At 46.7% G+C, this 27,992-nt stretch overlaps 2 protein-coding genes, 1 non-coding gene and 1 pseudogene across 3 annotated transcripts; all 4 read left to right on the top strand.

Annotated features, from left to right (window-relative positions):
* Positions 1–500: 500 nt before the first annotated feature.
* Mrps26 (mitochondrial ribosomal protein S26) lies at positions 501–2,339 on the top strand. Its single transcript, XM_026409732.2, has 4 exons — positions 501–769; positions 873–1,019; positions 1,093–1,216; positions 1,832–2,339. Exons 1-4 carry the CDS (start codon positions 558–560, stop codon positions 1,964–1,966), a joined length of 618 nt encoding a protein of 205 aa, XP_026265517.2. The 5' UTR covers positions 501–557; the 3' UTR covers positions 1,967–2,339.
* A 6,830-nt stretch (positions 2,340–9,169) lies between these two features.
* On the top strand, positions 9,170–9,939 carry LOC113197426 (small ribosomal subunit protein eS4, X isoform-like; annotated as a pseudogene).
* A 6,718-nt stretch (positions 9,940–16,657) lies between these two features.
* Oxt (oxytocin/neurophysin I prepropeptide) lies at positions 16,658–17,415 on the top strand. Its single transcript, XM_026409744.1, has 3 exons — positions 16,658–16,777; positions 17,070–17,271; positions 17,363–17,415. Exons 1-3 carry the CDS (start codon positions 16,658–16,660, stop codon positions 17,413–17,415), a joined length of 375 nt encoding a protein of 124 aa, XP_026265529.1.
* A 9,888-nt stretch (positions 17,416–27,303) lies between these two features.
* On the top strand, positions 27,304–27,521 carry LOC113197439 (small nucleolar RNA U3). Its single transcript, XR_003302695.1, has one exon. It is a non-coding gene; the product is annotated as a small nucleolar RNA U3 (small nucleolar RNA).
* Positions 27,522–27,992: the final 471 nt, after the last annotated feature.

The raw sequence follows: 27,992 nt of genomic DNA, 5'->3' as shown, positions 1-27,992 counted from the left end.
TTTCCTAGGAGGCACAGCCTTATCGCCTAATTTAAGTGATGTTAGCTCGGGCTTTTACACATCAAGCTTGTTTGGGGTGAACAGGGTCATGGGCTGGAAATCCCCAAGCTGGGTTCTCAGGCTCCTGTAGCAGCGAGGTGCATCCGAGCAACGTGAAAGCAGATCAACTGACCAGATGGCAGGAGGGAAGGGGACCGAGTAGCCCGAGGTATGACCACCCCTCTCCCTTCACAGAACGCAGCCCGAGCGCCCCGTCCAGCCATCCTTCAATAAAAGTGTGAAGTCTGCGAAGCTGTTGCCTCGAGCTCTTTCCTTCATCCCCTCCCAATCCTACTCCCCCAGAAACTCCCTAATGGAGCAGGGGCTGCAGGACCCCGCAGCCTGGACGCCTGCCGGGAGGGCCGGGCCGAGCCCGGGGGCGGGGATGAGTGGTGGGAAAGCCGCGCGCGAGCTCCGCCCCCCGGGGAGGGGCAGGGTCCCGGGGACTGCAGGTCCCGAGGTGCCGTGCGGCCGCTTCCGGGCCTGGCGGCGGCGGGCGGCTGCAGAGCGACGCGGCCATGCTCCGCACGCTGAGCGGCCTGGGCTCGTTGCCCCCGTGCCGGGCTCCGGCCCTGCTACTGCTGCCCGCGCGCGGCCGCAAGACTCGCCACGACCCGCCCGCCAAGTCCAAGGTGGGGCGCGTGAAGACCCCGCCCGCGGTGGATCCTGCGGAATTCTTCGTGCTGGCGGAGCGTTACCGGCAGTATCGCCAGACTGTGCGCGCCCTCAGGTGTGTGTGACGGAGGGGCAGGTGACCGTAGGCGCCTTCTGGGGAGTGTTGGGGCGAGCGGGCGGGTAGAGAGGGTGCCGACTTGGAGCGCGTCCCCGCCCAGGCTGGAGTTCGTGTCGGAGGTGCGGAAGAAGGTGCACGAGGCCCGAGCGGGGGTCCTGGCGGAGCGCAAGGCGCAGGAGGACGCCGCCGAGCACCGGGAGCTGATGGCCTGGAACCAGGCGGAGAACCAGCGGCTGCACGAGCTGCGGTGAGTGGGACCCGAGGCGGGGTGCCCTGGCCTAGCTGGGCCCCGCTCAGCCTCGGCCTCTTGCCCCTCGCAGGTTAGCGAGATTGCTGCTGGAGGCGCAGGAGCAGGAGCAGCGGCAGGCCGAGGAACGAGCCCGCCGCACCCGGGAAGAGCAGGCCTGGATGCAGCTCAAGGAGCAAGAAGTGCTACAGCTGCAGGTGGGCCACGGCTCCGGAGGTGCTGGGGCTCCTGGGCATGCAGACTCAGTTAACAGAGGGATCTGAGAGCAGGTGCCCAAGGGAAATGCCTGTGAAGCACCAAGAGAGAAGGAGATGGGAGTAGAATTGGGAAAGTGTACAAGCTTCTGGCAGGTGTTAGCACACAAGGAGGGTGCGTTTGACCTTGCAGTTGATAAAGTCATAAAGGTTTAGTATGCTAAGCTGAGAATGGCATGTAAGACCAGTGAGGCATAATCCAGAGGCAGTGGATGAGACTTGAATTAAATAGGGCAGAAAGTACCGAGTTTGTGAGAATAACCAGGTAGCATCAAGGAACTGAATCCACCCCTTGGGACACAGAGGTTATCACAGCTGGTGCTTGAAGTTCTGGCTGTGACCCAGGAAGATTGTCTAAGAAAGAGGAATATGATTAAGGCTGTCTGACATTATTCCACTGGAATGTCAGTGGGGCACTCAAATAGGCCCCGGGGCTCCAGGCATGGTTTCCTAGGGAGAGCTTGGAGCCTCTCCCTAGGTGGGCTAAAGGCCAGCAGGCTTCCCAGACTGTCAGCATGGGCAGGACTCCCATGCAGCTGGCCTTTTCTCTCCCAATAGGAGGCGGCTAAAAATTTCATCACCCGAGAGAATCTGGAGTCCCGGATAGAAGAAGCTTTGGACTCTCCAAAGGACTACAACTGGGCCATCACCAAAGAGGGTCTGGTGGTCAGACCTCAGCACAGGGGCTCCTAGTGGGCCAATAAGGACAGTTCCTACCAGGGACAGAGTGTGTATGGGGGTAGGAGGGCTGGGCCTGATCTGGAATGAAGCAGTTGTGTTTCCAAGGAGGAAAGCTTAGGCTTTTCCAGGACCACCCTCACATCTGGCCTCTGCATCCACACTTGGTCAGAAACTCTCAACTACAGTAACCTGTTCTTCCTCAAGTACAACCTCAGGACTGTACCAGACTGTCGAGTGTTTTCCATCTCACAGAGGGTTGGACTGGGTGATCTCTTGGGCAGCCAGACCATCTCCTAACATCAAGGACAGTAGTTGGCAAGTTACAGTCCTTGAGCCAAATGTGGCCTCCTGCCTGTAAATAAAGTGTTATTGGAACACAACCTTGTCTATTCTTTTACTGCTATTGTGCTACTACAATGATAGAGATGAGGAGTTGGAATAGATACTGAATGACTTGCAAAACTAAAATATTATAACTTTTTACAAAAAAAGTTTATTGGTCCCTGATTTGGAGCTTTAGACACTACTGGCTAAGAGCAGGTAAACCTGGTACCTGAGCTACAAATTAACCATTAGCCAGGGTCTCCTTTTGCTTAATCCTGGGCTTTGCTGGCTAGGTGTGGCATGTCCATGACTGCATTTCTCCTAGTTGCTCTCCACCTGTGATTTGAGTGACCTACATCTGCCCTGGCATGCCCAGTATTCTTGGGCCACTCAGAATTGGTGCTGGAGGGGAGGCCTGGTTGACCAAGGCTTTTTGAGTTCATGTGGCTTGTCAAGCCCTTGGACCAAGCCTTATGGGTGCCAGGAATACAGGTGATCAAGATTCAGAAAATTGTGGGATTTTTTTTTTTTTACATTTAATGACATTTATTGAATATCATATCATTTTAATATTTGTAAGAATTGTGTATTCCTAGCAAACAGGATGAAAATGAAGAAAGTTTGTTTGTTTTTGTTTTTGTTTTTTTGGAATGAGATGGAAAATAATAATTTTAAGAGCCAAAAAAGTGCAAAGTCAAGTTAGCTGTATAGTCACCTGGGAAGGAATTTGTGGTTTTAATTCAATTTGAAAATGAAGTAATGATGGAACATAGTACCAGCTTTCCTCCCCACTCCCAACCCTCCATTATCGTTTGGGCAGGTGGTCCTAAAACTGTCTAGTTTGACATGTTGTTTTCCTTTTGGGGAGAAAAATCTTTAACTTCAAGGAAATTTAGAAATAACATGTATATAGTTAGAATTTTAAGTACTTTGAAACCATGTAATGTTTGAGTTCATTGAATTTGAAACATTTAAAATAGTTTAACTGAGAAGGAAATCTCCTTTTAAGGTGAATAGAGAATCTGCCAGATTTGTTCATAGAGTATTAAGATTTGTAAACAGAACTTGACTCTTATGGAATAACTAGGATTTTGAGTTTACAATTTGCAACCCAATAAGTTGAATATTATATATTATATATTATTTGTGTACAATCAGTGTCTACAAAAATTGTGCTCTATAAGTGTAATATGAAATGAATTGCATTCTGCCATCAAGTATAACAAACCAGAATAAATTTTTTAAAAAGATTCAGAAAGTTGAATAAGGTGAGCAGGTAGATCCATGGCCCAGTTCAGGCCCTAAAGCAACTTGTCACATAAAGACAAAGACACATTTCTCCCAGATAGAGTTGCTTCCCCTTTGCTGCTATTTGCATGAACTTTAGATACTGTAAGAGGAAAAAGAACCAAACCCAGCTTCTTTCCATGACCCTTAACTTTTTTTTGTTGTTGTTGTTTAAAGATAGAGTGAGAGAGAGAGAGAGAATTTTTTAATATTTATTTTTTAGTTTTTGGCGGACACAACATCTTTGTTGGTATGTGGTGCTGAGGATCGAACCCGGGCCGCACGCATGCCAGGCGAGCGCACTACTGCTTGAGCCACATCCCCAGCCCCGACCCTTAACTTCTAAAAGGCTTTGGGATCCCCAAGAATCCATGGAGACTAAGGAATATGGGCAGACCCTCATGTTTCTAGGTGAGGAAAACAGCTGAGAAGAGGCAAGCAGAGGTGGTGCCCTGGACCCAGCCCCCCCCAGGGCACTCAAACCCTGAGAGCCATGGCCTCCTTCTCAGCTGGTAACATGGAGCACTGATTCTGGTTAGAGCACAGTGGAGTCTCTGCTTTCAGGTGCCCAAAGTAGCTTCCAGGATGAGAGCTGATGGGCACACATTGTGGGCCATGATTTGACCAGTTGCTCCACAGCCTCGGACACCATCTGATTCCCTGCAATGGAAGCCTGTAGTAAACTTTGACATGGGACATAGCCTGTGTTAGGAAACCCATTTTTATGTATGTACTCCTTTCTCAGCCTGCTTGTCACCATCTTCCAGTTTCATTCTTTCCAAGTTCTCTGTGCCAAGATTGAGACACAAGCCATCTGTCTCTTCAGATTTTTTGTTAAGTTGTTTAATGGACCTTTATTTATTTATATGTGGTGCTGAGAATCAAACCCAATGTCTCACACATGCAAGGCAAGCATTCTACCACCAAGTTACAACTCCAGCCCCTGTCTTCAGATCTTGAAGCTCTTTGGGCTGATTTCACTTCACTACTGCTAACATCCTGCATGGGGGCTATATCGCCTTAGCATTCACCTTCTGCTGAGGTCAGTATGTCATACATGTCTACCTATCAACCAAGCTTCAGCATTTTTTTCTCCACCCACAGCCATCTTCCTCATATAGGCAGTCTGTGTTATCTTTAGGTTAACTCAAGTCCAGTCAACCTATACTGTTTCTAATGAATCAGTGCTATAAGGGGCTTAGATAGGCTATCAGTTCCCACCAGTCTGGTCTGCAGTTTTGTGGGATGCCCCTTTAGATGGTCTAACTTCCAGCAGAATCCTGGATGGCCATGGTCTTTCTCAGATACCAAGGTCTCTTCTGATTCTTGCCTCAAGTTCCAAATGGTTAGGTTTCCAATTTACAATACGTGCTCTGCTGTGTTGTGAGGAATAGGGTTGCCAGAATCATCCTTGCTGCAGCCTGGACCACCTAGAGACTCTTCCCTTGTTCAAGGTCTCACAGATGAATGGTAGATTTGAGGGCTACCCAGTAAATGCATTTGGAGCAGGACATCCAAATGTGAGAGCTTTCATAAGATTTGAAGAGGGTCAATTTGTGTATCTGGAGTAAACAGGGTGGATCAGGACACAAGTGCAATTTGTATTTCCACTCGGGGGAGGGAAGGTTTTCTGTTCCTCCAGAAACTGCTGAATGGGCCCCCCACCCTGCCCCAGGATTTGTCTCCCCACTCATTCATAAGTGTTTTACTACACTTGGCTCTGGCTCCTTCTAATCTTCCAAGCTAAGCAGCATGATATCGATGAGGAAGACTTTCATGAAGTCTTGAGGATGGATGGGTGGTCAAGGTCTTGAAGATAAGATTGAAAACTTGCAGAGTTGGTCATTTCTTAGGCTGAGTAGTGAGGGTGCCAGACTGCTGCCAAGCGAAGGGAAACAGCTTATAGTGGCGGGCAGACAGGAAAAGAGAAGGATGGGCTTGCCGAGTTAACAGGCACTGGGGCCTTGTTAATCTTTTCTATCAAGGACAACTCACTAGGTCTAATTGAAGTTACTTCTCCATATTTTTCCAATGTACTCAATTTTCTGCATGGAAAACAGTCACAGGTGCTCAATAGTCTCTGAAATCTTTGGGAAAACTCCCCCAAACTTCTAAGTACAGAACTGAATCCGACACATAGGTAATAAGCCCAGTTGACTGCTGAAATAGGACAATTCTGGCAGGAAGAGTCAAGATTGGAATTCTTTTTTCCTTCCCAAACACAGGACTTCTGTCCAAAGAAATAGTACAGGGCTGGGGGGATTCCCCAAGAATCTATGGAGTGGTAGAGTGCTTGCCTAACATTCAGGAGGTCATGGATTGGATCTCCAACAGTGACGGATTGGGGGAGACAATATTGCAATCCAAAAAACCTGAGACAGACCAGTCTAGGGATGATAGTGGGCACTTCACTGGTTGGGTACTTTAACAAATAAATTCTCAGTACAGGTAAGTACATAAACAATAAATATGAAGCTTAATGAATTATTATAAAGTGAACGTCCATGTCAAAGAATAAAACACTGCCTGGGTCAACTTCAGAGGCTATAAGCCCTTGAAGTCAAGAACTTGTGAGGAAGAATCCCACTGTAGTGCCATCAAAGGGACTGGGAAAGTGACAGAAGCTCAGTGCTTCAGAGCAACATAAACCCTCACCAGTACTGCACAGTGGCCTGTGGATCATCGATACCCCCAGTCATCTTCCCCATGTGTTTGGGCCATTTCCCCTTATTGGGGATAAAATAATGCACACATGGTTAAAGCTTCTAGGAAAGTTATGTTGTATTTCACACTTTTTTTCTTTCTTCCTTTTTTTTTTTTTTTTTTAATTGCTGGCTACTAAGGGAGAGAAATGGTCTAGGAGTAGAATTTTGTGTTTGGGAAATTTGAAATTTAAGGTCTAAATGTCAATCATGGCTACGGCACAGCTGCCTCTACTGCCGGAGCCAGAGCCTGTGGGTGCTACTGCTGCTACTAGCTGCTGCTGTTGTTGGACGATAGTCACTTGCAGAACCCAGGCCCTCATCTGTTGTAACTGCCAGAGGTGCCCCAGACATGGGAAAATGGATTTGCCTTCCTCTGCCCCTAAAAAAAAATAAAATTAAATTAAATTTAAAAAAATATTTTAAGAGGAAATGTTGGTCTACCAGTACAATGTTACAGTTAGATGGCAGAAATAAATAAATGCTGGTACTTTTGCACAGTAAGGTAACAATAATGCTCTGTTTTAAAGAAGAAGGATTTGGCATGTTCTCACGACAAGGAAATTATAAATGTTTAAAATGATGGATATAATAGTTTCACATACACATTGTACCCCATGAACATGTAAAATCATTATGTGTCATTTATTTAAAAAAATATTTTGCCAGTGTCTCCTAGATTATTGTTCCTCCTAAAGAGAAGCCAGCTAGCAAAGAAATCTGGGAAATGTGGTTTCAGGCTTACAGTTTCCCTGGGAGCTGAGAACTACAGAAAAAGTACCAGCATCAGACCAATTTTTTAGAAGAATTGTTTCTCACAATTTGTAGAATTAACAGTGGGAAAAGTGGAATTGTTTTATAGGGAATTTTTTTTTTATTCAGTGCTGGAAATCAAACCCAGAGCTTTGCTATAATCCCAGACATTTTTTAAACAGTGAAATCAAATTTGAGACCAATATGCTTTGACAAGACTTTGCCAAAAAAAAAAAATGGAAGAAGAGAAACAGAAGAAAGAGGAGAAAAGGAAGAAGGAACAAAGGAACAAAGGGAAGAAAGAAGGAAGGGGAGAATGAGAGAAGACAAGAAAGGAAGAAATTCTCCAAGACAAATGGAAGAGTGTTTGCATGATGCCCCACTCACCTATTCTACCTGGAAGTCCATATAGAATAAATAAAAAATAGAGAAAGCACCAGAAAGGGCTACATAGCTTTGTAATTACAAGATTGATGCATCTCCCTGGGTTTGAATCCCAGCTTGTCCACTTATCACTGGTGTGTCTTTGGGAACATTTCTTAGTTGCTATTTGCCTCAGTTTTCTCAAGAGTAAGGTAAGGATAATGCTGGTATATACCCTTAATACTGTTGTGGCAATTAAATGAGAAATTATGTAAAGCTAAGTTCTAAAGTTGGTGACAAGGATGCAAATGTTCAATACACACTAGATGCACTTGTTTTGTTTGTTTTGGTGCTGGGGATTGAACCCAGAGTTTCACACACTATACCACTGAGCTACACCCCTAGCCACTCCCCTCTTTTTGTGTGTGTGTGAGAGTGGTCTCAATCTCATATCATGGAAGAAGAATTATCTGCCAAATGTACTCAAATTGGGAATGAATTCCTGAGAGGCCAAGTTCTGCCTGCAGTTCCCCTTATTTCCAGCAGAGGACAGTCTCATCAAAATAGTGACAGGGTTCTTAAAATTCTGAAGGTGAAGTTGGTAAATTTGAGTTTATTATGTTTATTATTATTATATAAAGACCTTTACTTCAAATATAACAATAAAATGTAAATGGATTGGCCTGAGAAAGTACCAGTGTAGGGGCCGGGGTTGTGGCTCAGTGGTAGAGCGCTGGGTTCGATCCCTGGCACCACATAAAAATAAACAAATAAAATAAAGGTATTATGTCCATCTATGACTAAAAAGAATATCATATAAAAAAGAAAGTATCGGTGAAGCCAGCAGATCATTGGGAGAACTATGTGCACTACTGAAGGAAAATCCCAGCGAATTATGCTCAAAAAGTGGGGAAATTGGACTGTCTTTACAGAAGGAAGAAGGTCCATATACTTCTTTCATGAGCACAGTGGCTACAGGTGATTCCTTATGTTTCTAAACTCATTTGCTTCTCCCAGTTGACTATCAATCAAATTATTAGTTGAGGTCCCAAGAGCCATGTAACCGACTAGAGAACATCTAAAGTTCTTTCAACACTTAGTTTTGGGACTTTTCACAGATGAGGATGAAAAAGAAGGATAGAAGATACATAACACAATCCCATCTGAGTCCATCACACCTCTTGTACTGGAAAACAAAAACAATAATCCCTTCGGTACTATTAAGTTTTCTGAGTCCAAGGTAGACATATTGTGACATTTACATAGCAACACTTCATTCAGCCCCCACACTTTTCTAGTGACCATCTGGGTCAGCACAGCACTATACATGAATGTAGATATAAATAAAAATGTAGGTATTGCAAGCCTGAATCATTTCTAGTAGATTTTGCCTTTCCTGTTCTCCAACTGCCAAATTCAGTGAAAAGCAATGCAATGTAATCTCCAATTGTTTATACAATTTTCTTTATAGTTGGAGATAATTTCACATCTTTGTGTCTCAGCTTTCTCACCTGCAATTCACTACCAGTGTTATTAAGTACTTTAGTTTTTAAACAAACGAAATAATGAAGGAAGGGCGTTAGAAACCTAGCTGGAGCCCGGTACTGTGGTTCATATCTGTAATTCCAGTGGCTTAGGAAGTTGAGGCAGGAGGATTGCAAGTTAGAGGTCAGCCTCAGCAATTTAGTGAGGCCCTAAGCAACTTAGCAAGACCCTGTCTCAAAATAAAATAATTAAAAAGTTCTGGGGGGAAGAAGGTGGGCCTCTTTCCGTGCCTACAGCAGCCATGGCTTGTGGTCCCAAGAAGCATCTGAAACGGGTAGCAGCTCCAAAGCACTGGGTGCTGGATAAATTGACTGGTGTGTTTGCTCCTCATCCATCCACTGGTCCCCACAGATGAGAGAATGTCTTCCTCTCATCATTTTTCTAAGGAACAGGAGAGGAAGTAAAAAAGATTTGCATGCAGCACTTCATCAAGATTGATGGCAAAGCCTGAACCGATATAACCTACCTCGCCGGTTTTATGGATGTCATCAGCATTGATAAGACTGGAGAGAATTTCCATCTGCTCTAAGACACCAAGGGTCATCTTGCTGTTCATCGCATTACACCTGAGGAGGCCAAGTACAAGTTGTGCAAAGTGAGAAAGATATTTGTGGGCCCAAAAGGAATCCCTCATCTGGTGACTCATGATGCTCGAACCATTCGGTACCCTGATCCCCTAATCAAGGTGAATGATACCATTCAGATTGATTTGGAGACTGGCAAGTTTACTGATTTCATCAAGTTTGACACTGGTAACCTGTGTATGGTGACTGGAGGTGCTAACTTGGGAAGAATTGGTATGATTACCAACAAAGAGAGGCATCCTGGCTCTTTTGACATGTTTCATGTGAAAGATGCTAATGGCAACAGCTTTGCCACTCAGCTCTCCAACATTTTTGTTATTGGCAAAGGCAACAAACCATGGATTTCTCTTCCCGAGGAAAAGAAATCCGACTCACCATTGCTGAAGAGAGAGATAAGAGACTGGCTGCCAAACAGAGCAGTGGGTGAAATAAATGGTCTCTAGGTGATATGCCTAGAGAGTAGAGATCTTTGTACTTAATTAAAGAAAATATAGCAGGATGAATTGAAAAAAAAAGTGCTGAGGATATAACTCAGTGGTAAAACACCCCTGGGTTCAATCCCCAGTATAAGCACCCCCCCCCCAAAAAAAAACACAAAGGAAATTAGCTAGTTGTTATTCTCTTTCTGTCTTCTCTGAAACCTCACTGACTTTAATCTGCCGCTCTCTGCATCTACAGTCTTTTTCTCGTTTGAAAGTAAATGGCAGACATCATGATACTTCAGCTTATATCTTTTCAGAGCAAGGACCCTCCAACATAACCAGAATGCCACTATCTACCCAAGAAATCAAATAACTTTTGATCCCAACATTTGAATTTCCATTTTCTCCTCCCCAGAGTCACTAGAAGTCAGAATTCTACATCTGTTGCTATAAATTTGACTATTCTATGTACTTCATGTAAGTGGAATCATGACCTTTTGTGACTGGCTTATTTCACTTAGGATGATGTCCTCAATGTTCCTCCACGTTGTGGCATGCGTCAGAATTTCCTTCCTAGTTCAGGCTGAATTCCATCATATGTACGGAGTACATTATGCTTCTCTGTTCATCAACTACTGCAAACTTAGTTTGCTTCCACCTTTTGGCTATTGGGAATAATGCTATGAGTATGGAGGCACAAATGATTCTTCAGGACCCTGCTTCTGATTGTTTTGGATATGTACTCAGAGATGGAATTGCTGCCTTATATGGAAAATTAATTTTTAATTTTTTTCAGTGCTGGAAAGTGAACCCAGGGCCTCTCACATTCTTGATATATATTCCACCACTGGAAAGAGAGGTTATCCATTTTCTGGAATTTAAGCAAATCTCCTAAAGGGGAAGAAAAAAAATGGGGGAGGGGAGGCAGCTTTATCTTTACTATTCTAGAGTGTCTCCAAAAAGATATGTCTCTAAACACCTTCAGAGGCCACACTGCTTCTAATTCCCAAGACCATTTGCTTGGCATCTCCACTTTCAAGAAGGCATGAATTATGCAGAAATGTGAGAAATCCATGGAGAAAACTATGGAGAATTGTCTTCTAACAATGGGCCACAATGTTAGGTGGGACCACTCTGCTCCTGAAAGCAGGGGTGGATGAGCCTTATAGGCAGGGGTCCTCTTCCCTAACTCAGGTTTAAAACCTCAGGGGCACAGTTGACCAAAGAGAAAAAAATGGAACCCAGTTTTCAGATAGCTCATATGCAGATTGCAGAAAGTTATGGCGTTGCTGTCTTGTTCAGGGTGTTTCTGAAAGACAAGGAAAGGGAATCTACTTCTCCAAATAATATGACAACCACTTTGCCTGGAACTAGAGAAGCCTTGGGGACAGACAAGTAGCTACTGATTTGGCTGGATGAAAAAGGACTTGGAACTTAGTATGAATTTGATTGGTGGATGATGACATGGAGGTTTATGGAAGAGTGCTTGGATGGATCTCTTAGTGAAGAAGAATTAAAGACAGGCAGTCAGTGTAGATAGGTAATCGGGTCAGATGGAGAAAATGGAGGGCGGTTTGAGTCCAGGAAGTTGGAAACCACCCCTGGAGATTAGAATGTTAATGCCTCCAGAGCACTTTGATTATCAAGATTCCCTGCCTATAGTGCCCCTCCCAGAGGGTTGGTAATGGCAGGGAGCTACTAATTAAGGCCCCCTGGGTTGCTGCTCCCTTCCTGCCCTGATCACTCCACCTTGGCCCAGCCCACCTGCTTCTCCCCAAGCCATCCCACCACCATCTCCTGGGCCTAGTCATTTATGCAGGAAGGAGACAGATAAGGGGGAAGAGGGGAAGAGAACAAAGAAAGTCTAAAATGTATAAAAGGGGTAGGATGCTCTCATTTCTTGGGATACTGGGATACCAGCTATGGCCCCCTTCTCTCTCCCAGGAGAATTCTGTGTTACCATTTTGTAAATAAAACCTGCTTTATATGCTTGCCTCGGTGCTTCTCTAATGTTCAAACTTCAATATTTGAGAAAGCAGAACTCACAGATAACCGGTAGTATCATTAGAATGGACCTAAAGTTGGAGAATAATTATGTCCCTCTTGGAAGCTAAGCAGAAAGACTCACTGCAAAAGTGGCTATCACTAATCAGGTAAACAAGATGACTGCCTGTCAGAGGTTCTCTGTCCCTGTCTGAAAGGAAAGTGAGAAAGCAAGAGATGGGCAAGCGAGAAATGAAAGACGGAGACCAGGCAGAGATCCACACAAAGGCTTATTTGTCAAAGCTGACCAATAAAGGCCGTCTCTATGGGGTGGAGAGAGGCCCCAAGATGTTTGGGTGCTGAGCTTTTGTGGTGCTGTGGGATAGGCTCAGGGGCCTACTTTGGAGTCATTCTGACAAGTTGTAAGGTGGGAGGCGAGCCTTATCTCAGGTAAGGTGGAGCTCCTCACCAATCTTAAGGGAAGTGTTCTAGTTCTGAAGCTGATCTCTGTTTCATAAGTATCATTTTATAAAGTTTACATGTATTGTTGAGTTCACATGAATATTAGCTAACACATGATATTACATTTAAAACACAAATTAAAGAAAGGCTGGGAGCTTTTAACCTTTTGTGGAAAAGTAGCAAAATGTTTTTGTGTTTTACAATGTCAACCTTTACATAGATTAGGCTCTCATTAACTTAGAAACATACTTAAATTGTACGCCAGTGTAAAAAATAACATGAAATTTTATATCTTATTGATAACACTGTCCACCTGGAATCCTTACAAAAAGTGGCCATGGTGGCTGATGAACCCAGCCTAATTCCATTTTAAGATTGGTAGCCATCTTGTCACAAGGTCATGAAAAGTTCATTTCTGTTTTACTATAAAATGCTAAGATTTGTATTTGGCCTGATCATACTCTGATGTTTAAGCTTGTTTGGAATTTCTGCCCATGCTCTGAACTCACCCGTGCCTGGCTCTCCTGGACCAGATAACAAGCCTCCCTGAAAACTCAGTGGTGCCTCATAAATTCTGATATTAGAATCTGGATTTACTCCCTACTTGAAATATGAAGCCATGTAGATCATTCACCTACCATCTGCCTTTCTGTTACGCTTGCCAGAACCCTGTTAGCTGTAAGTTCCCAAGACAGCTGCCTTTGTACCTTGTTTTGTAAAACCCCCTCTGCCCTTAAACTAGGGCTGTTCTCTGGCCGGCTTCTGAGTGAGGTGGTCACTGGTCAGCTCTCTTATGTCCACAATATAAGCTTGCTTTAATTTGGTTTAAATTGGAGACAGTGGTCTTTTCTTTGCGTCGAGGGTTCAACAGTGGCAAGGCTGTCCGTTGGCTCCACTACACTTCTCATCAAAGCCAACCTGGCACTTTCCACCAATAGCAGATACCACAGTTGGGCACTATTCCCTGGGGACCAGCAAGCTACTTCCAGCACCAACATTCAAAGATGCTTTTTCCCCACCTCCAGGCTAGGTATTGAACCCAGGAACTTGCACAGCAGGCAAGCACTCCACCCTGGGCTACAGCCTCAGGCTGACACACTGCTTTTGATCCAGGAATTTACAGGAAAAGAGGAGGGTAATGGATTCTCTGGTCTAACCAAGCACCCATCCACCAAAGGCAGGTGGCCCTGGAGAACAGCAGGACAGCCTGTTGAAGCCCAATATGGATCTTGGCCCAGAGACATCTGGGGAAGGGATTGTGTTCTGTACCAGGAGCCAACATGGGGTATCTCTCCCACCAACAACAGCATGAATGGGGTGATAACAGAGAAAAAGAATTAACGAGAAACATTTTTTTTCTGTTTATTTTCTGGAATGCTACTGAGGTATAATTGACAAATAAAAATTATCTATATTCAGGGTGTGCAACTGGGAGGACTTGATGTACAAAGTCGTATACGTGAATAGTATCCATAGCCTCGGTGAAGTTGGAACCCCAGAGCCAGCGCTGCGTCACTCTTCACAGCTCTGAGATTTCTGGTGGCAGCACTGCCAGTGGGGTGTAGAAATAGAGGAGGAAGTTTCAGCATCCATCTTAAACAGGCTGAACACACGTGACCAAAGACCGAGGCTTTGGTGCATCATCTCACAATCCACTCAGCCTTAACTCCCTCCAGCATCTGGAGAGGGAGGGTCTGTGCTCAGGGACCACCAGACAGCAGCACTTCCCCTTAGATGAGGTGATCTTTCTCGCTTTTTTTTTTTAAATACTGCAGTGCTGGGGTTTTAACTCAGGGCCTCACACATGCTAAGCAAGTGCTCTATCATTGAACCACACCCCCACCTCTTAAAAAGCAAAACAAGCCATAAACAATGATGTATTTTATGGTCCCATTTGTGGAGAATTTCTAGAAATGGTAAATGAACATCAGTGGTTTCCTGGGCCTGGGAATGGGAACAAGATTGATGCATGAGGGAAGTTTCTATGGGGGTGGAATTATCCTAAAACCGGATCATGAGGAGAGTTGCATTTCTGTTTAAATTTGCTAAAATAATGCAGTGGCACATGCCTGAAATCCTGGCTATGCAGGAGGCTGAGAAAGAAGGATCTCTTTCTTGATCCCAGAGAATTGAGATGAGCCTGGGCAATATAGCGAATCCTGTTTCTAAAAAAAAAAATATATATATATATATATATATATTACCAAGGGGCCGGTGCAGGCATCAAGCCCATGGTTTGGTGCATGTTAGGCAAGCACACTACCCCTGGGCCACACCCCAGTTCCTCTGATGCAATGTGCTTATTGCTAGAAAAATAAGGCTGATCTTTGTTTCCTAACTGGGTTGCTAGGTTTTCGTCACCACTCCAAAATACCAGGGATAATTAACTTATAAAGAGAAATGAATTATTTTGGCTTATGCTCTCAGAGGTTCCAGTCCACGATCCCTTGGGCCTGTTGTTTACAGGTCTATGGGGAAGCAGCATATGGCACCAGGAGCACGTGGTGGAGCAAAACCACTCACCTCATGGTGGAGAAGCAAGAGAGAGCCATGAGGAGCCAGGTCCCACTAGCCACTTCAAGGACATGCACCCAACAACCAAAAGTGCTCCCACTAGGCCCCACCTCATAGAGATGTAACCACATCCTAATAACAGCATCCTGAGGACCAAGCCTTTAACATGTGACCTTTTGGGAAACAGCTAGATGGAACAACTATAAGCAGTTGTTCACTAGGATATTTCACACCTCTCCTGCTCCACTAAAATGAAACTTATAAAGGAGGAAATGACTCCCCCACCGTGCTAGCAATCGAAACCAGGGCTTCTCACATGTTGCACAAGTTTTCTAGAACTCAGCTATCTCTCAGTTCCCCAAAAGTTTGTTTCTTTGTTTTCTGGTCCTGGGGATTTTGAACCCAGGGATGATGTACATCGAATGACCTCCCCAGCCCTTTTTATTTTTTATTTTGACACAAGGTTCTCACTAAGTTGCTTAGGGCCTCACTAATTTGCTGAGGCTGGCCTCAAACTTGTGGTCCTCTTGCCTCTGCCTCCCAAGTCACTGGAATTACGGGTGTGCGCCACCATATCAGCCTCCCCAAAATTTTTTGGGGGGTAACTGGGAATTGAAGTCAGGGGCACTCAACCATATCCCATTTGATTTAGAGACACAATCTCACTAAGTTGCTTAGCACCTCACTATTGCTGAGGCTGGCTTTGAACTCGCTATTCTCCTGCCTCAGCCTCCCAAGCTGCTGAGATTACAGGCGTGTGCCACTGCACCTGGATAGCCTCCAGAAGTTTTTAAATATATAAAACAAAAGATGAGTTTGATCATCAACACACACACACACTCACACATACACACATACACACAAAAGATGATGGGTTACAAAAGAAACCAATTACATTTATATTCAGGTGTCAATATGATACAACACATTTTGATTTTGTCCTAAATCTGATTCTTTAATAAACCATTAGATCACAAACTCTAGGGGCAGACAGAAGAATGCCCTAATCTCCAGGTGACCATGATTCTAAACAATCCTTAGAGACTTTTGCAGTAACTGTACATGATGGGAGGTTGCCTGTCACCTGTGTTGGTGACATAGCCACAGATATTACCAATTCCAATACAGGTGGACTGTAGCCCAGCTCCTAGCTGGAGGAAAGGTTGACTTGCAGGTAGAGGTGGGAGAAAGCTGGGATCTCGTCCATGCAAGTGATGGGGACAGGGAAGTGGCTGTGGCTGTGTGCTGGGGTGGGGAGGTTTTCTGGCTAATTAGGCTTAGGAAGAGGAGACCTTTACTAGGGGGTCAAGGACTGAATGTGTATGGACCAGGGTGTATGGACGGGGATTCTAGCCAGAGGCTGTTCCTGCCTGGAGAAGCCCCAGGATCCACCAACATGAACCTCACAGCCCCCTTTAGGTTTCTGAAATCTGGAAAAATTCCCTTGGTTGGACTCCCCTCTCCCCAAACCATCACTCATTTCTGTCCTTCCTACACTCATGCCCCAGGTGACCCAGCCTGCTCCCTTCTCTAGAGCACCCACTATGCATATATCAGTCCATTAGCCAAGACACTGACTCTGACTCTGTTCTGGTAATGAGGGGCCGACCTGGCTGACATGGTCTGACCCTAGTGACCTGCTGTGACTAGTAATGCGACTGCCTTCTTAGACACTACTAGGCAGGTCCAGCGCCCAGGCATAAAAAGGCCAGGCTTGAGAGACCTCCAGCAGCCGCGGATCCCCGGGACCTAGTAGCCAACACCATGGCCAGCCACAGCCTCGCCTGCTGCCTGCTGGGCCTCCTGGCTCTGACCTCGGCTTGCTACATCCAGAACTGCCCGCTGGGCGGCAAGAGGGCCACACTGGAGCTGGACGTGCGCAAGGTGAGCCACCCGACCCTAGGGCCCACAGGGACCACCACCATGCCGCTCTGTCCCCTGGATCCCGTCCCTTCCTCACCTGGGAACCCAAGGAGTTTGGCAGGTTTCCACTGCTGCCCTTAGAGCTCAGTCGGGCCCCAGGACCTCTAGCCCCCGGGATCTGGCCAGCATTGCGGAGCCAGATCCCAGCTTCAGTCCCGGCAACCCAATCCCGAGTACCCCGCGGGGCCCGGCCTCCAGGGGGTCCCCACCTTCCCCGAGACCTCCTTCCCGCTCACCCTCTTCCTTCCCGCAGTGCCTCCCCTGCGGCCCCGGTGGCCAAGGTCGCTGCTTCGGGCCCAGCATCTGCTGCGGGGACGAGCTGGGCTGCTTCGTGGGCACAGCCGAGGCGCTGCGCTGCCAGGAGGAGAACTACCTGCCGTCGCCCTGCCAGTCGGGCCAGAAGCCCTGCGGGAGCGGGGGCCGGTGCGCGGCCGCTGGCTTCTGCTGCAGCTCAGGTGAGCCCTGGGAGGCCAGCGCCGCGACCCGGGCTGGGTGGGATGCGGGGGAGGGGGGGGGAACCGCCACTGACACCAACTCTCATTGCAGATGGCTGCCGCACCGACCCTGCTTGCGACCCCGAGACCAACTTTTCTGAATGATGACTTGGGGTGGTACTTCGAACATATCTCACCGCACCCCTCCCTTCCCAAAGGCACCCCTAAAGTAACGAGAATCAAACAAAACCACCGCGGTGGCACTCGCCTGTATACCTAGTGACTGGTGTCTGGGCAAGAAGATCCCAAGTTCCATGCCATGGAGCCCCTGTCTTAAAGTGAAAAACGATTGGGGCTGAGGATGTAGCTCAGTGGTAGAGCAGCCCTGTGTTCAATCCCCTCTACTGCAAAAATAAATAAAATAAAATGAAATAAAGCAGATCTTTCCTCTCCTATTCTTCTCTCGTCTGAGTGTCAGAATGAGGGGAGGGATCAGGGAATGAATGACTGCTCCCTACTGGGACTGCATTTCAGCTGTGCTGGTCCAACTGAGATCATGAGGGTCTCAAATACCCCAATAGGGCCAGCCCCAGAGCAGTGAAAAGAACCCAGCGTCCCACTTCCAGCAGGGGCTGGGACCTGGAGCAGGGCACACTTGAGGAAGTCCAAAAGGACAGGATCTAGTTATCTGCACACACTGTCTGAGAGGGGAACAGGGGAAGGGGAAGGGACAGTGGGGATCCAATGACTCCCTGACTCCTGGAGAGAGGCTACCTACCTACTCCTGCTTGCAGATTGAAGGAGTAGAGCTGGCCAAGTGGACAGCTCTGGGGAGACAGCTGAAGGACCACCATGTTACAAAGAGCTGGACTGTCACACCCCAAGGAGACCACTGCTGTGCTGAGCTGGGGAGGCTGGACTGGGGCACCCACAAGACACTCCCCTGCTCTCCCCACAGCTGGGTCTCAACCCAATGGCCTGACTTCTGCCTGTGTAGTATCAGAACTTGTCAGAGATTAGCACCACCCAGAGGACCTGCAGTCCTCAGCACCCACAGCCACAGAAATGACCACCAAGCACAGAGGGGAGAGCAAACTGACAGAACCCTTCCATGTATACTGCCCACCTATTCCCAGGTCAAGGATCCTTTGTGGGATCAGATAAAAGGCCATCCCTCTCTCCCAGAACACTCCTCATTCACCTGCCCATGAGGCTGGCCACACCTCAGAAGGCCCTGCTCACAGCCTACTCCAAAGTGCGGGTGAGTGTAGCTCACTGATAGAGAGCTTGCCTCACGTGTGGGAAGCTCTGGGTTCTGTTCCTAATACTGTGAAAATAAATAAACATATAAATAAATAAACTCATAAAGTACAAGTAAATAACAATTAAACATCTCATTTCTGTAGTTTTCTCCCGTATCCGACTAAGTGGAGACCATCAAGAATGAGCCTCAATGGCCCACCAATAATGGGTGAGGTTCAATCACAAGGTAGAGACTCAAAAAGTATTCTGTGAGGACTACAAGGTTTGAAATTAATTTATCAATTATTTTTTGGTGATGCAGATTGAAGATTGTGTATATCAATTATAAAAATAGTCAAAACTAATGTATGTATTTCTAGGATGGCACAATGACACATAGGGATGCTGAGAGACTTCTGGATTGCTGATCGCATCCTGTTTCTTGGACTGGAAGCTGGTGAAACAGATGTGTTTAGTTTATAAGATTAACTAAACTGCTGGGCGTGGTGGTGCACACTTGTAACCCCAGCTACTGGTTATGCTGAGGCAGGAGGGGTGTTTTACTGTCTAGGGGTGCTGGGTTCATTGTCTCTGTTCAGCAAATAATTGAAGAACAGGACACAGAGATAGCAAGCAAGCAGTATGTTTGTTGCAAAAGCAAGATATAGACTTTGAAGAGAAGGGGGCGCACACCTGGGAATCCAGTGGGGAATTTTGGCGTTTTCTTTTTATGTTCTCTGGAATTTTCTCCTTTCCTTATCTTCTCCCCTGTCTATGCTCCCCTCACTGTTATTGATTGGTTCCCCCTCCATCCACACATCTGTTTCAGTTTTTCTATTGTCCTCTGCTTGGGAGCACAAGTATGGAAGTGTCTCTATAATTGGGTCCTCTGCTTGTATCCATGAGTACTTTTGTCAACCGGGAAGTTGACCTCATCAGAAGACCTCTCCTTTGTTCTGACCCTGCCCCCAACCTCCTCACTAACCATCTTACCCTGGCTGCCTAAGTCCTTTTACATCTCCCTCAATTCCCCTCAGAGGATACCCTGACTACTGTTGGGAGTTGGGGCGATGACCACTGTAACTATTTCAGGTCTACAAGGGGCATCAATGGAGTAACCGGGATATCCTGCTGAGGACGGTCCAGGGTAAGTGGGAAGCAGCAGGCAGGTCCAGAGGCCAACACTGATGATAGTCATCAGTGGGTCCATCAATGGGTCCATGGTAGAAGTCTAGAGGGGGCTCATTTGTAACACCATCTGAAGTTTTATTGTCTCTACCCAAGAGGAAACAAAGCAAATAAGCAAATTGATAATGCAAGGGCCCCAAAGAATTACCAACAGGGCTGACAGATGTACAAGGAAAGGAAAAAAAAAAAAAAAACATGAGGTAGATTTTACAGCTTTGGATAATCTGTTGGATGGTGTCCTTCAAGAGTTTTCCTGAAGACATTTTCTGTATTAGGGTGAGAGTATTATCTCTTTCCAAATGGTAGAGGTGATGGATAGACTTTAAAACTTTCCACTGGGATGCTTGGGGAAGTGATTGGATGCCCTCAGGAGAAACGCACCACCCTCTATAATCTAGTTGGTATCCCTGATTAATAGCTTGCTGAGTCTCTTCCATCGAGTAGTGGGGACATTCAGGGAACAGAAAATAATTTTCCCATAGGAGTGGGGCAACTGTGGAACCCTGTAAATTAGCTGCCTTGGCTGCTACATCCGCAGCCCTATTTCCTTCAGCTATTGTGTCCTCTCCCTTCTGATGTCCAGAAATGTGGATAACTGCTACCTGAGAGCTCAGGCAGAAAGATTGCCTCTAGGAGACAAAGAGACTTCTTGGCATGCTGTACAGGAATGCCTGCAGCAGTTAAGCAGTCTTCACTTAATTAGTGAGGGCAACTAATTCTGCCAGCTGAGCACTGGTATTAGTAGGAAGTAGCCCTGATTCAAGAACCTTAAAATCTGTCACAACTGCATATCCAGATCTCCAAGTCCCATCAATCACCGATAAACTCCCATTGGTGTACAGAGTGAGATCAGGATTATCTGTAGGATGCTCAGATAAATCTGGTCTGGCAGTATAAGTTTACACTAAAACTTCCTCACAGGAGTGGAGAGGTTTTCCCTCTATCTCAAGAAAGAAAGGTCGGGTTGAGGTTATGACAAGTCTTTCAGGTAATTAATTTCAGGTCCTTCCAACAAAAGAGCCTGATATTTGAGTATATGGTTGACTGTTACCCAGAGAATACCTTTAGCATTTAGGATTCGTCCTGTGACATAGGAGGTAAGTAGAGTTAGCGGGGTTCCCGGAGTAGGTTTGTGTGCCTCAGGGACCAATAGTCCCACTGCACCCACATCCAGGCCACCCCTTGGCCACCTTGTATGATTCTTTACTTAGGTATCTCCCTGGTGGAGAGTGGCCCCTCATGATTGCATAGTGCCAATCCATTCCCCAACTGAGTGGGCAAGCCCAGAGCAGAGGTCTGGGTAACAGCTCTTTTTAACATATTGAAGGCTTCCTCACCTCTGGAGTCCAATTAATAATTGCCTGTGAATATCCCTGAGCTTCCTTAAGGCATTCATAGAGGGGTCTTGCCTTCTCAGCATATTCGGGGATCAAAATTCCACAATATGGAGTGTGGGAGACCGACACTCTGTGTGACCAGTATTTTCCTTACCTGATTGGTTGAGGCTCTATCAGTCACTTCCCGTGATCTGGCCACATCAAAGTGGCCCTAGACAGCTGCCCTGATCCCAGAAGAAGCAAAATGTTGAAAAATGTGTCTTCATGGGTAGGTGTGCCTTCCTGCAGCCCCATGGTGGAGCTATGCTCACCTATTCATTTGTGATATTACCCCCTTGCCCTGTTTGGGATAGAATGTTCCATGGAAATGCCCTTTGTGTGTCCCCTTCTCTTACTCTGCCCTTGGGTGTGGCCTTCCTAGATGTCAGTCAACCTGCTGACAGTGGACGACTCAGCCCCCTGAAACCTGACCCCTTGCTTCTTTTGAATGGCTTCTCCTCAATAAAAGGGGTCAGCTTGTGTTCTCTCTCTCTCTCTCTCTCTCTCTCTCTCTCTCTCTCTCTCTCTCTCCTCTCTCTCTGCCAACCCTTACGGTCAGAGGAGCCGTCACCTGACCCCAAATAAAAAGGTACCACTGTCTCTTGTGTGGTTATTTTGTGCAGCCCAGTTCCCCTGGAATGACCCTGAGTATTTTTGTCGCTGGGAATGGGACAATCGAGCTGTTCCCAGAAAGCCCCTGAGTCGCTTTACCGTCTGAGGAAGGGGATGGAGTATGGGTTGAATTCTTTCTGGGCCAAGCTTCGAGTTTCACCTTTCAATACCATGTCAAGTAAGTAACTTGGGATAGCACAGCTGAGCCTTCTCTCTGGAGACCTTACACCCCTAGTGATCAAGAAATGGAAAAGAGAGCCAGTGTCCTCAGAAATTATTTTTTTCTGAAGGGCCACACAAAAGAAGGCCATCTACATACTGAAGGAACACTGTTTTAGGGTGTGACCAGTCCATAAGGTCTTGTGTCAGAGCTTATTCAAACAGATGGGGACCACCTCTAAATCTCTGGGGAAGGACTGTTCAGGTAACGTGTCCTGCCTTAGAATAGGATCCTCAAAGGCAAATAGAGGTTGGCTTTTTGGATGTAAAGGAATGCAGTAAGAGACTTCCTAAAAATCTAGGACAGTATAATAAGTAGTCCCCTGGGGAATCTGGGTAAGGAGAGTTAGAACAACTGGATGCAAGGGACCATTGCTTCATGAATTATATGAAGGTCCTGAACTAATCTCCATATATTGGGGGTCCTTTGGGATCCCTAATATAGGAATATTATAAGAGCTGGAGCACTCTACCAAAAGTCCCACTGAGCTCCACCTCCAAACTTCTGCCTGTTTCTTAATGAGCTAAATATTGAACTTGAGAACTGTGAGAGATCAGAACAGGAAAAGCCCAAACATACATGAAGGAGAAACAGAAAATAACAAAGGACAGAAAACACAAACAAGGGCTGGAGATGGAGCTCCGTGGTAGAGCACAGGCCTCGCCAGTATGAAGTCCCGGGTTCCATCCCTGGCATTGCAAAAACAAAACAGGATAAAAAACTCAAAAAGCAACCACACACACGAAAACAACAGGGGAGGCTGATAAGATGAAAAACTATTTATATAAAAATATAGAAACAAAACAGTCCTTTGTGAAGACTCGACAGGATTTTTTTTTTTTTTAACACAGTGTCTTGCCAAATGGCCTAGGCTGGCCTTGAACTTCCATCCTACTTCCTTTCTCCTATGGGATTTTCCCTCTGTGTTGTACCCAAGATCTTTTCCAGGACAAGATGTGTCCGGTTCTAGGGTGGATATGCCCAGGACTTCCAGGGCGAGAACAGGAGGTGGCTACAGCGGGGACTGGGATATCCAGTTTCTTCTCCCATCCCCATTCCCAGAGACCTAGACAGACACTGGGGTGCATTTACAAACGTTTAGATTTCTGTAAAACCGGCTTGACTCGCGCTGTGGTGACAGGCATAGTGGTGGGCAGGTTGCTCCAACACTTACCTGGATGGAAAGAACACGTATGCCCTGGGGGTGTGCACAGCTCTGGGACCTCATTTTCTTTGTTATCAGTGGGGACCTGTCTGTCCCAAGTGCACACCTTCCTTGTGGCACAGGCTGGGGGTGCCACACGGATCTCTGCTCCTACAAGGCTTCAGAACCCACTGACAGGGTGAAGTCACAAAGTTTTCCAAGCAGCGCAGTGTCTCCACGAGCACACCATGTCACCCACCTGGTCATGGCATAGATGTAGGGCTCCATACAGCGCCCCATGTTCTCTGGGATGTAGGGGATGCATCCAGAGGATGGGTACAGGTGATCCGTAGGTGGTGGATAAGTGGTGCCCCACCACCCTAGATCGGGCGGGTGGGAGGGACACATACTGGCTTTCAGGGCTTGGGAGCACCAATGATTACCCTTGGGTAAGGGGAATGTGAAGGGTGGTCAAGGCTCTTGAGAGGAATTCTTGGGAGAGGAATGAATTAAGTAACTCTGGTTTTCAGTGATTGAACACTACCTCTCAAGAACAGCCCTTAGCATCTTCACCTTCAGCTGTCAGATGGGTCTCCCTAGGGTGCAGCATGCAGAGACCTACCCCTTCAACTCTGAGGCCATCTCTGGGGTTTACCCTTTGTCATGTGGCCACTCCATACCTAATCCAGAATGTCCTCCTGCCCCATGACTCCAACCTAATACCTATGCCCTACCAAAGAGGCTCTGAGCCATGCACAGCACACACAGGCCCTTCTTCCCATGTCTGGCCTTGCATCCCCCTGCCCAGCTGGTGGGCCTCCCTTGGGTTCATGATTCACTGCTCACCCAACTCTAGCTCCCCAGGTGTCTATAGTGCCCTGAGTTCTTTGGGAGGAAAAGTACACCTGGTACCTAGGACCTTCAAAGGAGCCCAGCACAGAGCAGGGAGGCTGTGGGGTAGCCCACTGCCCAGTCCCAGATATTCTACAGCTTCCCATGGAGCCACTTAAGACCTGGACACAACTGAGCATGGTGATCAATTTCCTTCAGCTCTGCCACAGCTGTAATCAAAAGGATAGCCTCAACGTGCAGCACAAGAGAATTGGACTAGGTACCCAGCAGAACTTCCTCACAGGATCCTTTGGTGGTCTTCTTCTCAGGACAGGTCACAATGGCCATCTGTGTGTGGGGTCAGCCACCTGTGTCTGGCAGAAGTATGTGCTGGGTGGGGAATGCCTGGAATTACAGTTGGGACCCAGCCTCCTATTATCCAGCTAGTCTAGATGAGAAGCACCCCACCCATTCTCCCTGATCCGTCCTCAAGCCCAGTTACTGGAGAAGCATCCCTCATTTTTCTATATCCCCCCATTTGGACAGGGCCAATGTCTAAGAGCTTCTTCTGACCCTCTCACCTTTCCCAGCAACTTGGTCTACTCTGACCCAGCCTGGTGACCCTTCCACCCAGCCATGGCGCCTTCTCTCTGATCTCTCTCCCCTTACTGACTTCTCCCAAGGACTCCCTCTTCCCTAACCCCTCCAATCCTTGGGCACAGCCCAAGTCTGGCAGCCCCAGTGGGCCACAAAAGTACCTGACTCCTCTTCATTCTCAGGCATTGCCCTTTGGCCACCTTTGGGCAGTTGTGGTTGTAGCATGGGGAAGGCCAAGGAAGCAGGCAGGCTTACTCTTGGTGGGGCCCTGGTCACAGCACTGCTGGACTTTCTGTGTGCTGCTGCCTTGGTGAGATGCCTGTCAATGTGCACAAGTGTTCCCTCGGAGGAGATTGGTGTCTACCTGGGTCCTCCTTAAAAGAATAAAAGAAGGATGGTAAAATGCCATGTCCCTGAAATTCCCCATTCCATTCCCAAGAACCTAGCCAAGGCAGTGCAACACTGAGAGCAGTCCCAAAGCTGAATATCCATCTATGCATTATGTTGAAGAACACTGTCCCTCTTCTTATATCTCCCAGTATGCACACCTTAGAAACTATAGCAAATTCATGGTATCTGCAGAAACTGCTTTCTCAGACATTTGCTAAGCTGCTTGGGATGCTGGCCATAAAACTGGGCAAAGTAAGCTCATGACGTCACTGCTTCTGACCTAACGGGTAAACCCCCCATGCTGGTTGTAATTGGTGGGGAATCCAGCACTGTGCTCTTCCAGGCCACCACACTGGACAATGCACTATGAAAGACAGAGGTGCTGTGAGCACTACCTATCCCAAGGGACCTTTCCTGAAAGCAGTTGGAAAGCAGTTTCCAATGCATCACAGTCCATCTCAGGTGTGTTCCTCTCAGAAAAGTATCCACTGCCCCAGCACAACAGGCTGGGATGCTACCAACCCCTTTCTCCACAGCCACCATGTCCCAAGCTATTTGCAGTGTCTCAGGCATCTGGGTACATATATGGATCTGTCTGTGCCAAACATGGTAAAGGAAGGGCTCAAGTCACCAGAGTATTACTGACCACAGTGTAACAGAAACTTCTGTAATTGTGACCCAAGATTCAGGGAGAGGGACAGACTGTGTGTCACCTGGAGACCCTCTCTGAGCATTCTAGCTGTGCTGAGACTACTGAGAGACAAAGGACCACCTGACACAGCCCCTAGGTCAGGGGTGGAGGTTGTAAGGGCTGCTGTGTTAGGAATAGGATCAGGCTCCAGCCCAGAGTGGTGATGCAGGGTACAGCAAGGATTGTGGGGTCCCATCCATTTAGCCCTGTAGCAGGACAAGAGACCAGGGAAGGCCAGTTCAAAGACTCAGAAAAGAAATCCTTTTCTGCAGCCTCATGGGCAAGGTAGCCACTGTTGTGGAGTCAGAGTAAGTGACAGAAGCACAGGGGATTGTCCCCATGGGGGCAGGGTTGTGGCCAACTTCAGGGCAAAGTTGAGGATGCTATCACCACACCCATGCCACTATGAGTTCAGGGACTCAGGCCCTGAGACTCGAAACCTTAGGGAACAGTTGTGACATGTCCCCTATTACAGTCCTCAGGGTTGAGGAGCTATTCTAAAGAGCAAGATCTCCAGAACCAGTAAAGCTCAAAGGTGCAGAGTCAGTCCATGAGAACTGACAACCATTTACCCTAACAGTTACCAGCTCTGGCACCCTAGTCAAGTACTGTTACAGAGCCTTCAGTGGACAGAAAAAGTATCTTCACTGTGTTGACTGGACCCATTTCAAATACAGCATCTCACATGTCACATGGACCCTGAGACAATCCACATTCCTGCCACACTTCTCTTATAATTACCCTTCCCAAAAGACTTCTCCATACTCTCTGCAACCTTACATTTGCTGTGCCTCAAATCCTGATGTTGATTCATACATCTTTTTAAAAAGGGAAGGCTTAGCTCTTTTGCCCCTCTCCATCAATGTACCCTCCATTCACTGTATCCTTCATACAACAATGAAGGATGACTCTTCTATCTCAGAACAGCTTTTTGTGTTCCCACGAGTTAGTGATTGCCTTTGTTTTTCATCTGTGGCCGTCTGCCATGCTAATCCCAAATCAACATATTCTTCAACTCCATCCATTGAGGTTTCTGCCCACTCCAACCCACTGAAACTTTTCTTAGCAAGGTCATGCACTTACTGCCAGATTTGGTGGACAAGACTAGGTCCTCACTGTCTATATTCCCTATGCAGCATTCAACACAGTTACTCTGGTCCATTTCTAAAACATATTTTGTTTGGCTCCAGTGAAACTATCCTTACCTGATTTTTCTTCCCTAACACTTGGTACTTCTTCCCAATGTCATTTTCTGCCTCCTCCTTTTAAATGTTAGAACAACTCAGAATTTATTTATTCATCCCTTCCCTTCTCTTATTTGAGGCGATTTTATACACTTTCTATAGCTAATGATTCCCAAATTCTTATCTCCATCCTGGGCCCCTCTCCCAACTGTCAGACTTATAGTACCCAATGATACCTCCCTGTGGGTGTCCAATGGGACTCTGAGACTTAACCTCATCAACTGGACTCTGGATTCTCTGCTGCCCCCTGCATTTCCCAAGATTCCCCAACTCTGCCATCAACCACCATCCCACCAGCTGCTCCTCCCACACCTGACCCTCACCCTACTCACCCTGCTCCTTCTCTTCCCTCACCCTTGTCAGTCCTACCTCTCACATGCATCACAACTCTATCTACTTCTTGCTACTCCTGCTTTGGATCCTACCATTTCCTTGTCCCAGGAGGCTCTGTTCCCCTCGACTCTGCCCAGGATCCTCTTGACTGGCTTATATGGGCCCTAGGGAGAGGAACCAGTTCTAAGATTATGCCTGCAGGGATCATATCTAGAGTTCATTCCTGTAGAAGTTTCTCTGATCTTGAAGTGTTCTGGAAACCACGAAGAAGGAGCCCAGAGTTTCCTACCAAGGGTGAAAGCAGCTCTTGGTGTTGCTTTACTACAATTGTCTTTTTGCCATTGATGATTATTCTTTCCCCTTCTTCAGGAGGGTGATAAGGGGGAAATGCAGCCTGAAAGCTTTCCTCTAAAAAGAAAGAAAGAAAGAAGAGCATGTTCTGACTCTCTTATAGAGTATCCCTCACTCCCACCACTATGATTATCTAACTCGAGTCTCTATTAATAGATCACATGGCACCTACTACAATTTGCAGTTCAATGTGTGTGTGTGTGTGTATGTGTGTGTGTGTGTGTGTGTCCTTTTCTAATGACAGCCCTAAGGAAGAAGTGTCTCCATCTCCCATGTTCACTACTGTGGCCTCTCCTGCTAGAGGGTCTGTCACATGGGGGGTTTTCAGTGCATTAATGCAAGAAGGAAGGGAAGCCCTGGCCATCACTCTAGACTCATTAGGGAGTTGCTGTGTGACCTAGAGCAAGTCACACTTATTTCTATGGTTACTGGTTGGATGTGCAAACCCTCTTCTAGCTTACTGACATCTTAAGGGAACCATATAATGTTGCTATAAAAGTTTTAGGTTTTCTAGGATGTTCTC

This window comes from Urocitellus parryii, chromosome 6 (genome assembly GCF_045843805.1).
Source record: "Urocitellus parryii isolate mUroPar1 chromosome 6, mUroPar1.hap1, whole genome shotgun sequence".
Taxonomy (NCBI): domain Eukaryota; kingdom Metazoa; phylum Chordata; class Mammalia; order Rodentia; family Sciuridae; genus Urocitellus; species Urocitellus parryii.
Note: the sequence above shows the minus strand (reverse complement) of the source record. Positions and strands in the feature narration are given on the sequence as shown.

What these genes read in the sequence shown, in the direction of transcription:
- Mrps26 (XM_026409732.2), top strand. Translation starts at nt 558, where the DNA reads ATGCTCCGCACGCTGAGCGGCCTGGGCTCGTTGCCCCCGTGCCGGGCT. An exon ending in CAGACTGTGCGCGCCCTCAG is followed by an intron (nt 770 to 872) that starts GTGTGTGTGACG and finishes GTCCCCGCCCAG; the next exon opens with GCTGGAGTTCGTGTCGGAGG. An exon ending in CAGCGGCTGCACGAGCTGCG is followed by an intron (nt 1,020 to 1,092) that starts GTGAGTGGGACC and finishes TGCCCCTCGCAG; the next exon opens with GTTAGCGAGATTGCTGCTGG.
- Oxt (XM_026409744.1), top strand. Translation starts at nt 16,658, where the DNA reads ATGGCCAGCCACAGCCTCGCCTGCTGCCTGCTGGGCCTCCTGGCTCTG. An exon ending in TGGAGCTGGACGTGCGCAAG is followed by an intron (nt 16,778 to 17,069) that starts GTGAGCCACCCG and finishes TCCTTCCCGCAG; the next exon opens with TGCCTCCCCTGCGGCCCCGG. An exon ending in TGGCTTCTGCTGCAGCTCAG is followed by an intron (nt 17,272 to 17,362) that starts GTGAGCCCTGGG and finishes CTCTCATTGCAG; the next exon opens with ATGGCTGCCGCACCGACCCT.